The following is a 15,501-nucleotide window of genomic DNA, read 5'->3' as shown; positions in this document are numbered from 1 at the left end:
CATTGGTGAATTGAACTGAAGCTGTTCTATGAACTAGTGTTTTTTAAGGTTGTTGTTTTAGGCAGCATGGGGAAGTTACCTCTGTTACTCTATATCCTCTTTATGAGTGTATTTGTTAAAATATTTCAGGTTATGAGAAAAGTTTGAACTTTGTTCCATTGGAAAATGTTTGAAATTTTTAAAGAAGTCTTAGTGAGTACCTCCCATTATGATAAGAGAATGAAAAAGGATGATTTCTATTGCTGTGATTCGTATATCCTTTTATAAACTACATTTTAATGGAAAATAGACTAATGAGCTGTCACTGGAATAATCTCCACTCTAAAATATCATAAACAATATATTTAAACCTTTTTACTTTATTGTGACTAAACTAAGGGCCAGATTCTCTCATGTAGTATAGCCTTTTTGTACCACACTCCCAGCACAATTGGCCCTTGTACTGACATAACTGGCTCAAGGAGGATCACCTCCCGCGATGCTTAGCTGGTGAAAGGGCTCTTATGTCAGTCCCCTTCCTTTCTGCTGGTATGACTGAAGGATAGGGGCCATGTCTAGGGTGCTCCTGTGCCATGCTGGTCCTTGGCTGTAGTTTCAGTCTCTCTTGGCTTTTTGCAGTTGGCATGAATTAGAATACTTCTCTGGCTGCTTTAACTTGGTGTAGTGGACCAGTCCTTGACAGAGGCTGTACCAGGATCAAGTAGGTACAAAGGTAAGTTTTAAGCCAACATTGCGCATACACACGCTAAACTACTCTGTGCAGATCAGCAACACCCCAGGGTCTGGTCCAAAAAGAAGTTTTTTATCTGAAAAGTAATTCCCACAACAAGCTTAGAGCCAGCAATTATTAGTTACTGCCAAGATGAGTCACCTTTGGAAGCCCCGGTGGTCCCAGTCTATACTGTCCCTCAAGGAAACATAAATATACATAACTCCCTTTAAGGAGTCTGTTTAGTTTGGTGGGAGTCTCAGTTCAGTTTGTGAAGAGTACATTAAATTCCAAATTTCAGAATGTGTGTTTACAATAAAGACTTCTAAACTAGGCTGGGCTCAACGTGGGTACAGGAGAATTCTAGGAGCTTGATTCTGCCCTTTCTTTGTTGTTGTAGTTGTTGCTGCTGTTATTTTTAAGTGTCTAATTAGAAAGCAGCTGTACATATGCATGCTCAAAGACCAGCAGAATTTATACTGTGTATTTTCCTCCACCCTTTTTTAAAAGCAGATGTGTCCATGATGAGGGTTTCCCTTCCATATCCTAGCAAAATATGGTCAATATTTAACTACTGCTTCTACCCATGAGTTAGTACTTCTTAATTTGAGTGTCCACCTTGTTGTGGCCTGTCCACTCCAGAGTCTCATTCCTAGTCACTTTTCTGCCAGAGATGATACACTATAGACAAGCATAGAAAGTGTCTTATGCTGCTTATCAATTTGACACAAAATCTTTATCTGACATTCTAAATTAGCCAGTAAATATGCTGGCATGATTAATAAAACATTTAAACCAGATTCTTTCCCAGCCCTTTTGTACTGCTCTGGCAGCTCAAAGGGCCAAGAAAACAAAGCCATTTCCTATCCTGCATTGTGGGCAGTTCCCAGCTGTAGAGCCAGCATCGGGGGGCGGGGGGGTGTCATTGCAAGAGTATTACTGCTCTGTGGCAATTCCTGTCCTGGCTGATGGATGACCCTTTGAGTCTAGAGCTTGATGAACATTTTCTGACAAATGTTTCATGAAAAAGTGCCGGTTTGTTAAACGTGAAATGTCTGAGAAAGCAAGTTGGGATTCGGCAAACTTTTGTTGAATCACAGGCAAGATTCCACTGGAGCCCTGCCTGGGTCCCTGCCAGGTTGCCTGGTGGACTGCTGGAGACCTCAGGCCTTCCAGCTACAAGCATGTCAGTTTGAGTCTGCAGCTCTCAGTTCCAGCGAGCATATTTTGTTTCCAACACACCATGTGTCAGAGGATTTCAAGTTCATAATAATTTTGAAAAAATTGGTTTTGGTCAGATTTGGAATGAAATTAAATTTTGAAATCTTGAAATTTCTCACAAACCAAAAATCCTGAATTTTGGTCAGCTCTTCTTGGGAGCTGTAGGCAGTGGATTTACTTAATTGCAGCCCCCAGCCTGCTTAAAAATGTTCTGGAACTATACTAGCATAAACTGCATTTAGGATCATGGATCTGCAACCTGTTTGTGCCCCCTCGAGCTGCACCCACTGATTTTTGGGTACAGCAGAGTATCAAGCCCGATATGAGAATTCTGCCATCTCTATTATCACTTCTTCATTTACCAAGGAGATGAGCAGGGTGTAAATGCTCTTTGTACATTTCAGCCTCATTTCACTTGCCCTTCATGTTCCCCCTTCCCCCCCTTTTGCATTCTCTGTTGCCCTTACTCACTCCCTTCTGTGTTCTCTCTCCCTTTCTTTGTCTTTTAGTTTAGTTAATCCCTTCCCACAGAACCCCACCTGAGAAATGAAAAAAACAAAACAAAACCATAACAAAAACAAAAACTGTGGTACTAAAATGACATTTGCAAACCATTACTCTATTCACTTTGGTTGTATGTTATAGCCTTACTGCTTGATGCTTTGTCTTGTCTATAGTGTAAGCTCTTCAGGGGAGAAACTGCTTAGTATTCTGTGTTTGTACAGTGTCTAGGTCTTGGTCGGGGTCCCTTGTCCCTGGAATACAAAAAATTGCCTGTTTATTATTTTTATCTTATTTATTTCTGTTAAAGATATAGAAATAGCATGTCAATATGATATTTAGCCAGTAGGTATTCCATAGTTGTACTTGGAGTTGCAGCTTTTTGTGGCATATCATATAACTGGTTAAAAGATAGGGAACAAAGGATAGGTATAAATGGTCAGTTTTCAGAATGGAGAGAGGTAAATAGTGGTGTCTCCCAGGGGTCTGTTCTGGGACCAGTCCTATTCAACGTATTCATAAATGATCTGGGAAAAGGGGTAAACAGTGAGGTGGCAAAATTTGCAGATGATACAAAATTACTAAAGATAGTTAAGATCCAGGCAGACTGCGAAGAGCTACAAAAGGATCTCTCAAAACTGGGTGACTGGGCAACAAAATGGCAGATTGCATTTAGCAACATTAAATTTCAAGTAATGCACATTGGAAAGTATAATCCCAACTATACATATAAAATGATGGGGTCTAAATTAACTGTTACCACTTGAGAAAGAGATCTTGGAGTCATTATAGATAGTTCTCTGAAAACATCCACTCAATGTGCAGTGGCAGTCAAAAAAACGAACAGAATGCTGGGAATAATTAAGAAATGGATAGATAATAGGACAGAAAATATCATGTTGCCTCTATAGAAATCCATGGTACACCCACATCTTGAATAGTGTGTGCAGATGTGGTCGTCCCATCTCAAAAAAGATATATTGGAATTGGAAAAGGTTCAGAAAGGGGCAACAAAAATGATTAGGGGTATAGAACGGCTTCCATATGAGGAGAGATTGATAAAACTGGGGCTTTTCAGCTTGGAAAAGAGACAGCTAAGGGGAGATATGATTGAAGTCTATAAAATCATGACTGGTGTAGAGAAAGTAGATAAGGAAGTGTTTACTACTTCTCATAACACAAGAACTAGGGGTCACCAAATGAAATTAATAGGCAGCAGGTTTAAAACAAATAAAAGGAAGTATTTCTTCACACAACACCCAGTCAATCTGTAGAACTCCATGCCAGAGGATGTTGTGAAGGCCAAGACCATAACAGGGTTCAAAAAAGAACTAGATAAATTCATGGAGGGTTAGGGTTAGGGTTTTCCACTCTGCTGTGGGCATGAATCAGGGTTGTGTACTTGAAGGAGGCTGTCTGCTGTAGTACTCCATCTCATTTCTTGCAGATGTTGGGAGGTGTGCAGTGAATGAGGCAGAGGAAGGCAGCTAGGGGGGAGTATGATCTGATGATTAAGGTATTTGAATGCCGCCTTGGAGAATTGGATCTTTTTCTGCCTTCTGCTATAAAATTCTTCTGACATGCTAGGCAAGTCGTTTAAAATAAATTTTTCAGAGGTGGTCACTAATTGTATGGTCCTCATTTTGTGGGTACCCAACTTGAGATTTTAGGGCCTGATTTGCAGAAGTACAAATCTTATAACTACAACTGAAGTTAATGGGAGCTGTGCTTGAATATATAAAGTGGTATAAAATGCTAAGTACTCTGAAATATCAGCTGCTAGGTCTCTCAAATTGGGCACCCAAAGTTAGCAGTAACTTTTGACCTTAATCCCTCTGTGTATGTTTGCCATCTGTAAAATGGGGATAATAATACGCATTCATCTCACAGGAGTGTTGTGAAAATAAATTCTTTACAGTATATTATAGTGACGATATGGCATATTATAGATATTATAGTGATGAGTGCCATAGAAAAGCCCAGGAGGAAATTAAAATTCTGTCTTCTGAGCAGGGTTTGAGCAGTGTGCATCAGATAAGGCATGGGAGAAAATAATAAGGAAAAAATAAAATATCAAATAGTTGCTTATTAAATGAGCATTGTCCAATCTGTGGACTAAATGAGGTGGGGTCCTGTGGAAAAAATAGTATTTGATCTTATGATTAAAGACTGTATCATAATCCATAAGCACAAGGGGGGTGAATTAAGGTTTCACAGGTTGCCTTAATTCTGGTGTGTCCTAACTTTTCAGTGCTTGACTTTGAAACCTTAATAATGTTCTTTTAACATAGTTTTTTGTGTGCACTCAGTTACTGAGCATCAAATCCTGAACCCTGTTACCTTTTGTTAAGGCAGTACAATAGAATAACATATGTGCTGACTCTTCACTATGGTGCTTGATTCTCAAGACAATCATACCCAATGAGCAAAGAGTTATGTAGATTTGAATTTGCTTCACAGGTGAGTAATGCAGAACTAATCAGGGAGAAGGGCTTATTGTACAAATGAACTTCCAACCCGCAATCAATGCTCCATTGATTCTGACCCACCCTACGGGGCTCACTGAGCTATTGCGAGGAAGGAGAAAGTGGAATGGGAATGTGTGCACTGTTGGTCCACAGGGCAGTAAGGTCAACAAAGAACTGGCTAACCATATGGTGCTGCTGTTCCTCTTTGTTTCTAGCTGTGACATTTAATTAAGAAGGCTAAAATACATAGTTTCCTAATATGATTTTTCCCTTTAAACAATTGCTGTAGTAGGTACAGGCAGGTTATGCAGTTGTGAACAGTTTACTGTTACTTAATTTAAACTTTACTTAATTTAAACTGACTAGGTGCACATCTGAATGGGAGTAAAGCACATATGGAGCTGCCCAACCACCAACCCTGTGTCCTTCCGAAGTAACTAAAATGACCAAAGCAGTCATAATAAGGCCAAGGATCTTGCCATGGTATTTTGTTTAAATGTAACTGTATTATGATATGGGTTGTTAATGTGGGGATGCAAGTGCTGACTGAACACCTTGGCTGATGAGTCAACATCTACGTTCAAAGGATAGAAAAAAAGTGGTTAAATAGCCCAAAGGTGTCTGATTTTAAACAGTATTTTCAGAGATACTGGGCTCTGTCCAAAAAGGTACCTTATACAATGAATGGGTTTCATGCTGGCAGCATTTGAAGTGAACTCTCAGACCTTAATATTGCTGGGTTCCTTTTATCTGGTGTTACAGCTACATAGTGTTAAAATTTCTAATATTCCTTTCTCAGATGGTAGCATGAGGATAACTGGCTGCAGGATGAAAACTTCTCATTTTTTTTCAAACTAGCCCACATTTCTGGGAATTTCGAGCAGGGTTACAATGTATATGTTTTTCTGACTGAATGTGTCTCATTCAGGATGGCAAGGTCTCTGCTGAACTGCATAGTTAAGAGACTGTTGTCCCTTAACAGACACAAAGGGAACTGTCAAAACAGTTTCAACCCGAGCAGTATGCTCTGAATATCCCCTTATATAGCGTTATAATTACATTAATGTAAAACTGGTTTGCGATCAGCATTAGACTTTAAAACTAGCTGCTTTTGGAAGAAGGTGTTAGAGAAGAGTGATTTGGGGAAGAGGATTCTGGAAAGTCTGAGAAAAAAGGGAGATGAGAAAATCACTGAGAAGAAAAGGAGAGAGAAGACTGAATATAGAGCTACAGAGACAAGAAATGAAAAAGGCAAGAGAAAATTCTCTCTCTAATACCATGGGTATCTGGACAGTCAGAGAAATGCTGCCTTCAGAAACAAGTGGAAAGAAGCAAGAAGGAAAAAAGGGGAGAAAAAATGTTGGGGTATGACTCTTATGTTTACATTTTGATCCCTATTTGTCATTGTTGTTTGGATGCTGTCCCACTGGAACAGATTTCTAAAATGAATACGGCATACTTCTGCAAAGTTCCTTACAAATGTTTTAACAATGTCATCGGTTAAGCACCCATGCTGCTTTTATTTCCCCCGTCAAGGAATCCATTCCAATGAGACCTTGCTCCACAGATTTTGAAAGGTCACTTTACCACTCTGGGCTGGACTCAAGCTCTTTAGAAAATCCATACAGCTTTTTGGTTCATTTAACACAGACATGTTAGGTCAGTTTAAGTCTAAAAGAAGGATGGCTATACAGCTCTTTTCTTACACTTTTAATTGTTTTCTTTGGTGTTCTTATACTCAAAAGTAATTTTAAACTCCACGATGCTTACAATGCTTAAGCAATACTAATTGGCCTTAGGTGATTTATAAAACGGACACAGTAATTTACAAGTTTTACAAAATAACAATGTCTGTGCTGTGCATCACAAAACACAAACAAACCAAAACCTTATGGGTTAACACATGCAATACTAACTCACAAGCTGCAGATTTCTTCTCTATCCTGTATTTTATTGTCATGTCTTACATTATGTGTCCTTGGTTGATTTTTGAATTTGTTATTTGTTTTTTGTATTTATAAATGCACACAGTTTTGCCTGTTTTTCCTATAATAAGAAAACAGAATGTATTGTATCTTTCCTTTGGTTAGGAATTTTTGGACTTAAGCAATATTTTCAGGTCAATCAGATATATACAGTATGTTCAACATACTATGATAATGTGTGATATAAGAATATATAAACTTCTGTTTATAGAAAGATCCTTTTAGCTAACAGAGGAGATCTGTGGTAGAAGTAGTGTTTGCAGAAATTTTGAAGAAAAAGATAAATTAATTGTAACCAGAGTAGCATGTATTGTGTATGTCGTATATTGACAGATCTTCTAAAACTTTTTAAAAATTAAAGTAAAGCAGGACTATGAGAGACCTACATTGTGTATTTTTACTGGCAGGATTTTTCTGTTGACTCATCCAGTTAGTAAGTATTAAGTTGCATGGAACCATTGATAGATATTACTGAGGCAGTGGGGCTTGTTAACTTGACTCTGAATAAGGGAGTGTCTTTTAGAGCAGAGAAGGTCTAAGCTGGACAGTCATCTAGGAGGAACTCTATGAGCTGCAAAGGCAGGGGATGGAATTTGTTATACTGTTATGAGTTTCTTTGTAAACAAATCCAAACACTAGGAAGGGACTGATTTTTCGTCTTATAATGCATTGACTATATTTTGGAACAGAGTGGAAAAAGTCACTTATTAGTCACCCAAAGCACGTGAAACCTGCATGTATTGACCACCTGAAATACTTATTCCCATTTCTTAGTCAATATAATGCATTCTAGGTGCTTACCATATGTAGGATCGGCTCTAGGCACCAGCAAAGCAAGCACGTGCTTGGGGCGGCTCATTTCCAGGGGCAGCATTCCAGCCATCCTTTTTTTCCCCCCGGCTCCGCTCAGTCAACCAATGAGACCCTGCGTTGGGCAGGGCGGCGGGCTCAGCGCGGGGGTCCTGCCCTGGTCCGCCCCCCCCCGCACCCTACGGCTGGCCCACCCCCCAGCCGTTCTGTTGGTTACTGTCCCCTCTGCAGAGGTGGGTCTGGGTCTGAGATCGGGCTGGGGGCCCACGGGTGGAATGTACAGCCCCGAGCACCTCACTCCAAACACTACTATAGCATTACACATTCTTTTAACAGTACCACTATCAATTGCTTCTGGTGAGTGCAGTTTCTCAAAACTGAAATTAGTAAAAAATTATTTGAGGTCCACCATGTCTCAAAATCGTTTGTTACGACTCGCATTAATTTCAATTGAAAGTACCATTGCAAAAAATTTAGATTTCACTGAATTATTAAAAGACTATGCAAATATAAAAACCAGAAAAATTCAGTTCATATAAATTCTTTTAATTTATGAGAAACTGGGCGCACCAGAAGACACTAACGTTTTTCATTACAGTGTGTAGTTGAACCCAAATTGTTTGTAATTGTGATTGTGTTAAAATTAAATGAATACACTAGTAGGAAATTGTTTTATTTCACTAACTACAAATTTGCTGTTTTCATTTTTTAAAAATTTTAAACAGTCAAAACAAAACAAAACATTGCAAAGGTGTAAAAGCCAAAAAAAAAGGGAGGGGGCCGCCAAGAATTTTTTTGCTTGGGGTGGCAAAAAACCTAGAGCCGGCCCTGATCATTTTGGTGGATCAGTGGAACACGTTTCATAGTATATTTTGGGCTATTATTGTGTGGGAGGAACTTGATCTAAAAGGTTTAAATGTTTACCTGATAGTATATAATAGGTAATTGTCCCAAATATCTTAAAGGGACAAGGTGGGTAATATCTTTTATTGGACCAATTTCTGTTGGTGAGAGAGACAAGCTTTTGAATTTACACAGAGCTCTTCCTCAGACCACATCCATGATGGTGGATCCCTTTGCACCCATGAGAACTCCAGTGAAATCTGTGAGGTTCCATTGACTCCTTATGGCCATGGGTCCACTTGCCTGGAGGTGGCAGTGGGACTGTGAGACCATGTGCAGTAAATGTTTATATAGTTTTTCTTGTCTCTGTAATAAAGACAAATTTTATAATAATTTTACCTTACTCCTGTGTAATTTGTATTGAAATCTGTGTAATCCTGTATAACTTGTGTTGAAATCTTCTTTTTTGTCATTTTCTCCGTGGTTTTTAAAAGTGAAGTCAATGAGACTTCTGCTGTTGTCTTCATTAAACCTAGGATTTCACCCACTCTCTCACATGGGTTATGAGATAATACTGCATTTCTTATGTGCATATAACTCCCATTGCAGCAGAGGTAATTTTGAAAAAGGGCTGTAGGATGATAAAAAAAATCAGTAAATAGTGAATTAAAATAACACTTGTAGCTCATTAGTATAAGTTCCATTGTATTAGCAGTGCTAAATAACAATTTTCAAGCATTCTGCTAAAGTAAAATTATGAGTACATTCAAAACTACAGGATATTTCCTCTTTTGGGGGGCCCAAGGCAAGTTCTGTATATGCAAAGCTTGTAGTATCAGACCCTTGTTGCACACAAGTCAAAGGGGATGTCTAACCCTATAGGCTGGTGGACTATTTTTTTAAATAATGTATGCAATTGCTCCTGCATTCTTGTAATTTGTACTTAACCTAGAGCATTTCATGGACACTTTATACTTTAGTTCATAGGAATCGGCCTATTCTTTTTCAGTCTGCCAAATATATTTTTTAGATCTGCATGAAAAGTGGCTATATCATATGCTACATGAATTAATCTTATTTTGTAGTTTCAGACAAACATCCTATGAAATGCATAAACAATTTAAAATATGTTTTAAATTCAGTCTTATTCTTAATATTGGTTTATCTGTTTTAATCATGGGGCCAAATACTGTATTTTTAAGTAAATCAATCAGAGTTTACACCTGAGTGCCAAATCTGGCAATCTTTTACCTTTTTGAGTGCTGAATCAATTTTAAAAGTAATATTGTATTCCATAATAAATTAAACACTTTTTTTGATTTAGCTCATAGAAGTGTTTCTCACAGGCTTACATCTCCAAACAGGTGGTTATTGAGAGTTCCATTTTGTCCTGTGATTGTTTTTATGATATACAGATATTTTAACACATAGCTGCTTGATACAGAGTAAATTAAATAGACATTTAAGTAAATGCTAAACATTTTAAATAAATGTTCATATAATGTAGAAATGCAAAATATTTATTTATTTGCTTGCAGAGGTCTTTTTATCACCATCCATGACCAGGGGCACATTGCTACAATGCTTAAATCGTGGCCTGAAGATGCCATAAGGGTAAGTTCAATTTTATTTGCATGGCAAAGTTGCTTTTGATCTGTATCTTTGTAACTGTGGCTAAAATGTTTTGACTAGCTACTGCTTTTAATTCAAATTAAATTAGGTGGTATAGTGGTATTAATTAGTTGCTATTGGTTTCTTAAATCATTGTTGTATCAAAGGCACTTTCCAGTTGCAGCTTCAGAATCTTGTGGCTTTTAAACTGTGCTATGTGTTAGGGCTTCCTTTGCTGTTTAGAATTTGAACTTCTTGATAACTTGCCAATTATATTCAGTCTCATGTAATTTAAAGGTTTCATTTGTTTTTGAATATAATATGGATTGATTTAATTATTTACATCTGAATGATCTCTACATGTGGATCAGTTAACTCCTAAATATGACATCTTCTCTTTATTTCTCTATAAAGAAAGTTCTGCTAAGCATTTTACAGTCAAAGCAATTTCAGTAATAATTGATTCTAAAGAGTTCTCCCACAAGCTGTTTCTATTCTCCACCTACAGCTGTTTGTCATGGAATAAGGTGTGAAAATTATTCATTCCTTTAAAATATCAAAGAAATCATTTCTATTCTGATCCTAAAATCTGAACATACTTTAGTATAAATGAGTGACAAATGCATCAATAAGCAATGGTAGATGACTTTTGGAAAATACAATTTGATCCAAATTGTCATTATAAACTGGGATTCTCTCCTTTTCTATTGTTCTTGCTCTCTCCATCTTATCCCAGCTGTGAATTAGGGATAATGGTGCTTGCCCATCTTTGTAAAGCACTTTGAGATCTGCAGATCAAAGTACCTCTGTAAGCAATAGATGGTAGGAGGTGATGGTATTCATTTTATTATATTGTTTTGTATCCTGAGGTTGCTTTCAGGCTTAGTCTCATTTTTAAAATAATAATTATTGTTGATTAAACAGGAATGCCCAGGTTTTTGTGCAGAGAATTTCTTTTTTACTTAATATTTTATTTTGGAGTATATCTCCTTTTTATCCCATTTTTTTGTTTTTGTTTGAGCCCTTAAAAAATGTGCTGCTGAGGTCAGTGAGTGTTCATATCCTGTGAACAAATACTTATAGATGCTTTTATACCATGTAAAGCCTCCTAGAACAACTTTAACAGCTGTTTTTTCAAAAACACACTGAAGTAGCTTAATGAGGAAACATTTGAATGGTCCAAATATCCATGTAAACAGTGTGTTTGTGTGATACACAGTGATCATTAACCTAGTCCTTTATTTAAATTTACAAGACCAGATTTGGTTACAATGTAATAAACAAAAATTGAACTTAACAGATGTTCAAGTTATCCTTTTGAGTGTAATACGTTCATTTCTACTGGCTTAGTCTACCTTCCCTTGTGAATGAGAGTTTTACAGGAAACAATCTAAATGTACTGACTTGGAATACACTAGAACTACTTTGCAACATATTTTTCCATATGTGATCTTTAAGGTTTGTTTTAAATAGTTTTATAACAGCAACATTTGGTGGAGATTTTACCACAACATGCAGCTTTAATCTTGCACTGATTTGTGAAATACAGACAAATGTTTTGGTTTCTTTTTCCATTTCCAGCATGTGTGTTGACACCATTTTTAACTATTTGCTTGTTCTCTATATCTGTCATCTGCACGTGTATTATATGTAGAAACACACATACAGTATGTGAATGTGGAGAGGTTAAATGGATTTAGCAAGGACAGGTACATTATAATGTTGCTTGCAATTAAAATGTTACAATAGAAACCATTAAAAGTCAACATTTGCTAAGCATTTCCTGAGTTACCACAGACATCTTTTTTAAATTAGTGCACAAGAACACTGTTGCTTATAAAGTAAGGTTATGAAGTAAGGTTGATGTATACATAACCTACCTATCACAAAAACACAAAAGTGAGAAAATGAAAAATAAAGGCATTTAATAGTACATATAATCTGTTTCTGCACCCAGAGAGAGAGAATTAACCACTAAATCAGACAACACACCACAACTTTAACTGCCTCAGCAGGGATACCAGCCTCTCAACACCCCCTGCTCCCCTAATTGCCCTAACAGCACTGCAAACAGATCAGACTCCCCCATCCACCCTTAGTCTTTTCTGAACTCTAACCCTCTCTGGAGTTGGTTGTTCCTGACATATTACTCTAAGCCTCTAGGGGATTCACAGAAATGGCTACAGAGGCTTAGGACTCAGTTTCCCAGGTTGTCAAGAGTCCAGGGCAGAAATAGAACAGTTTGGAAGGTACTACGAGAACCAACCATAAGCCAGAACTCAGAGACAAAGGGTTTGAGTTTTACTTTTGGGGTTGGCTGCTGTTGGAGTAGAGTGGAGAGAGAAGCATGACTGCCTGGGAGGTCCCCATTAAACTTCCCATTCCTACCCAAAGGAAAACTTTGAACTCTGGTGCTGTGGGGGTCACTGAAAAGAGTCAGCCCAACAGAGATCAGCAACCCAAGAGGCTGAGGAGTGATTTCAGTTTATACTTCATCTCTGACCCTTTTCTCTGTCACCTCATCCCCAACCCCAGCTCTGACACTGGGCTCTGATTCCTGGCTACCAACTTCTGCTCTAATCACTGGGCCTGACTCCTGCTGTAACTGCTAGGCATAACAGCCCACATCCCAGTCATTGACAGTTTGAACTGCTCCCTCCAAAAGACAACACCAGTTAGAGAATTAGAGCTGATGTGGTGAGCATGGATCCTACGAAGACCAATATCTCTCTGATGGAGATAGTGGAGTCTTACAGATCTTGCAGGTCCAGGTTGCCATCCTGCAGGCACAGAATACAGTCCTGCAAGTTCAAGCCACACCACTTTCAGGTGGTGACCCCTGCTATCCTTGAGCCTAAGCTCCCCCTACCTGACAAGTTCAATGTGAGTCGTGACAAATTTTGGGTTCCTAAATCTGTGTCATCATCTCCTATTTCTGCTATGCCTGCAGTCGTACTCCTCCGGCCAAGCGTGAGTAGGAATGGTTATCAGCCTGCTTACTGGGGAGACTGTGGTTTAGGTGTCTCCTGTCCTGGAGAAATCAAGCCCACTTCTGGGACTATTTGAGGACTTAGTTTAGGCAATGGCAGTAAACTTCAGTGACCCAAGTCGTAAGCATATGGCCGAAGCCATGCTTTAAGTGATGAGGCAGGGACGCTGTCCAGTTGCTAAATATGCAGCAGAGTTCTGATGTTTGATAGTAGATACCGAGAGGAGCAAGGCTGCCCAGTTTTATAATTTCTGACTTGGGTTAAACAATGACATTAAAGATGAACTGGCATGGGTGGGATCCCTCTCTGGCCTGGATGCCTTAGTCAATCTATGCATCAAGATCGACCACCTCCTGGCTAAATGATCCAAGTAAACAGAAGTTCCTACTGGCTTCCATCAGCTCTGCTGATTCTGGCCCCTGCATCACCAGTTCCTTATCCATCATCTGAACCCCTGCAAGTCGACCAGGTCCAGCCCCACCTTTCTGACATGGAGAAGAATCGATGCTGAGCATCGGACCTATGCTTATATTGCAGGGAACCAGTGCACATTATATCAAGCTGCCCTGTCAAGATTTGATCTGCATGCCATGCCCCAGCCCTGATAGGGGAATCTGGGCTGGGTTGGTGTCCTTCACTTTTCACCAGCAGTCCACACCAACAATTGTCCATCAGTACCTGGTGATGGCCAATCAGAATCCAACACATCCCTCCCTCTCTGGTTCCAGCTCCGGCACCCTGCGATGCCTGACACCAACCTAGAAGTGCTTGTGGACTCAGGTGCCTCAGACAATTTCATGGATCTGGAGTTTGTCCAAGCACACAATATCTCTCCCAGTCCTAGGAGTACCCTGAGCTAGTGCAGTCTAAGTATAAGCACTCCTCTGCTTTGGTACTGCAGAAGACAGCACTGTTGACTTCGGTGCCTTGGCAGGTTCAGTTGAGTCCAGAGCCAGAAGGACCACCTTCCACATCTGCAAGACTGCACCACACTGTACCGACTATCTTGTTACCGACCACATCAGAGGTGTTTGCAGCTACCTGGAACCTCCTGACCCTGATGGTGCCAGTATTATCGGCAATACAAGAGTCAACGCTATTGGTGCTGGTAGGCATAGCAGGGTTCCTACAGCACTCTGTACCATGCCAGCCTCATGTACCCTTCGATACCATCAAAGGGAAAACCCATGATGCTTGCCACTCTGCAGGCCTCTCCACCTTGGCACTGGTTGCTGGCACCATCTGGAACTATGCTCAGTGGAAGGAGAGTCATCTTCTTCTGAATCAAAGGGTCCTACATTTCCTAACCACAGAGTTGCTCTTGCTATCCCTCCTCCAGTTATTTCCATCCTTCCATGGATCCTGTCACAGGAGTACTATCGAGTCGTTAGCCAGGAGATCACTGGGGGCCTACACTTGTCCAATGGCTTTTTTGGAATGGTTGGGGTTTCCCCCCTCCATGTAAAGATCATATTTCAGGCATTCCTATTTGGTGGCCTTGGAAAGGTGTGTGGCACCTACCTACTGGGAAGCACCCGTTCCTGATTCCAGTCCCAAACTCGATAACAGATATCAAAAGCCAGCTCAGCTGGACCCTGTGGATCAAAAAATGGAAGAAGAGCATCTACAGCCACGGCTGGCCTCTTCTTCCTCCTCCTCTGACAAGGCAGTCTCAGGAGGGGGCAACTTGCCTTCCCCAGATGGCTATGAGGCACACCAAGAATTGTTAGAGGGATGCCTTAAGTTTGGGCATACAGATGGAGAAAGTAAAAGAATCCTTACATTGCTTGGTTGATATTTTAGCGATTGCAGGTCCTTCCAGAGTGGCCGTGCCTCTCAATGAGGCCATTATGGACCCAGTTAAGGTGTTATGGGAGACCCCTGCATCTCTTCCCCGCAGTTCAAAAAGGTCCAAATGCAAGTATTATGTTCCCGCCCAAATATGAGTTCCTTTACTCCCATTTCCCCCTTCCCTGGGGTCCCTGGTAGCATTTGTTGCCAATGAGAGGGAAAGGCAGGGACATCAGGGCATAACCCCAAAATCAAAAGACTCAAACAAGTTAGACTAGGCTAGGAAGGTTTGGCTAGGAAGGTTTGTTTTACTCGGGGCTTGCAGCTTTAGGTTGCAAACCAGCATGCAGTTTTGGGCAGATATGACTTCAATGTGTGGGACTCCATGCTAAAATTTAAAGACATCCTTCTAGAAAATGCTAGGCAGGAGTTCTCCTTCTCGTGGATGGGGGGGAAATCAGCAGTGAGGGCCTCACGGCAAGCTGCTCTGGATGTGGCTGATCTGGCTGCCAGGTCAATGGCTTCAGCAGTGGCCATGTGTAGGAGCTCCTCATTGCAGTCCTCTGGGCTCT

The 15,501-nt window shown here is 39.9% G+C and overlaps 1 protein-coding gene across 1 annotated transcript in view; it reads left to right on the top strand.

Moving 5' to 3' along the window:
* The window catches only part of ME1 (malic enzyme 1), a 340,941-nt gene that overhangs the window by 142,387 nt on the left and 183,053 nt on the right, over nt 1–15,501 (top strand). The window contains exon 4 of the mRNA XM_074948045.1: nt 10,076–10,151. Coding sequence (XP_074804146.1) covers nt 10,076–10,151 — 76 coding nt within the window. The remainder of the gene's footprint in view (nt 1–10,075; nt 10,152–15,501) is intronic.

The sequence above is a fragment of the Natator depressus genome, chromosome 3, assembly GCF_965152275.1.
Source record: "Natator depressus isolate rNatDep1 chromosome 3, rNatDep2.hap1, whole genome shotgun sequence".
Classification (NCBI taxonomy): domain Eukaryota; kingdom Metazoa; phylum Chordata; order Testudines; family Cheloniidae; genus Natator; species Natator depressus.
This window is presented reverse-complemented; position numbering and strand designations above follow the sequence as displayed.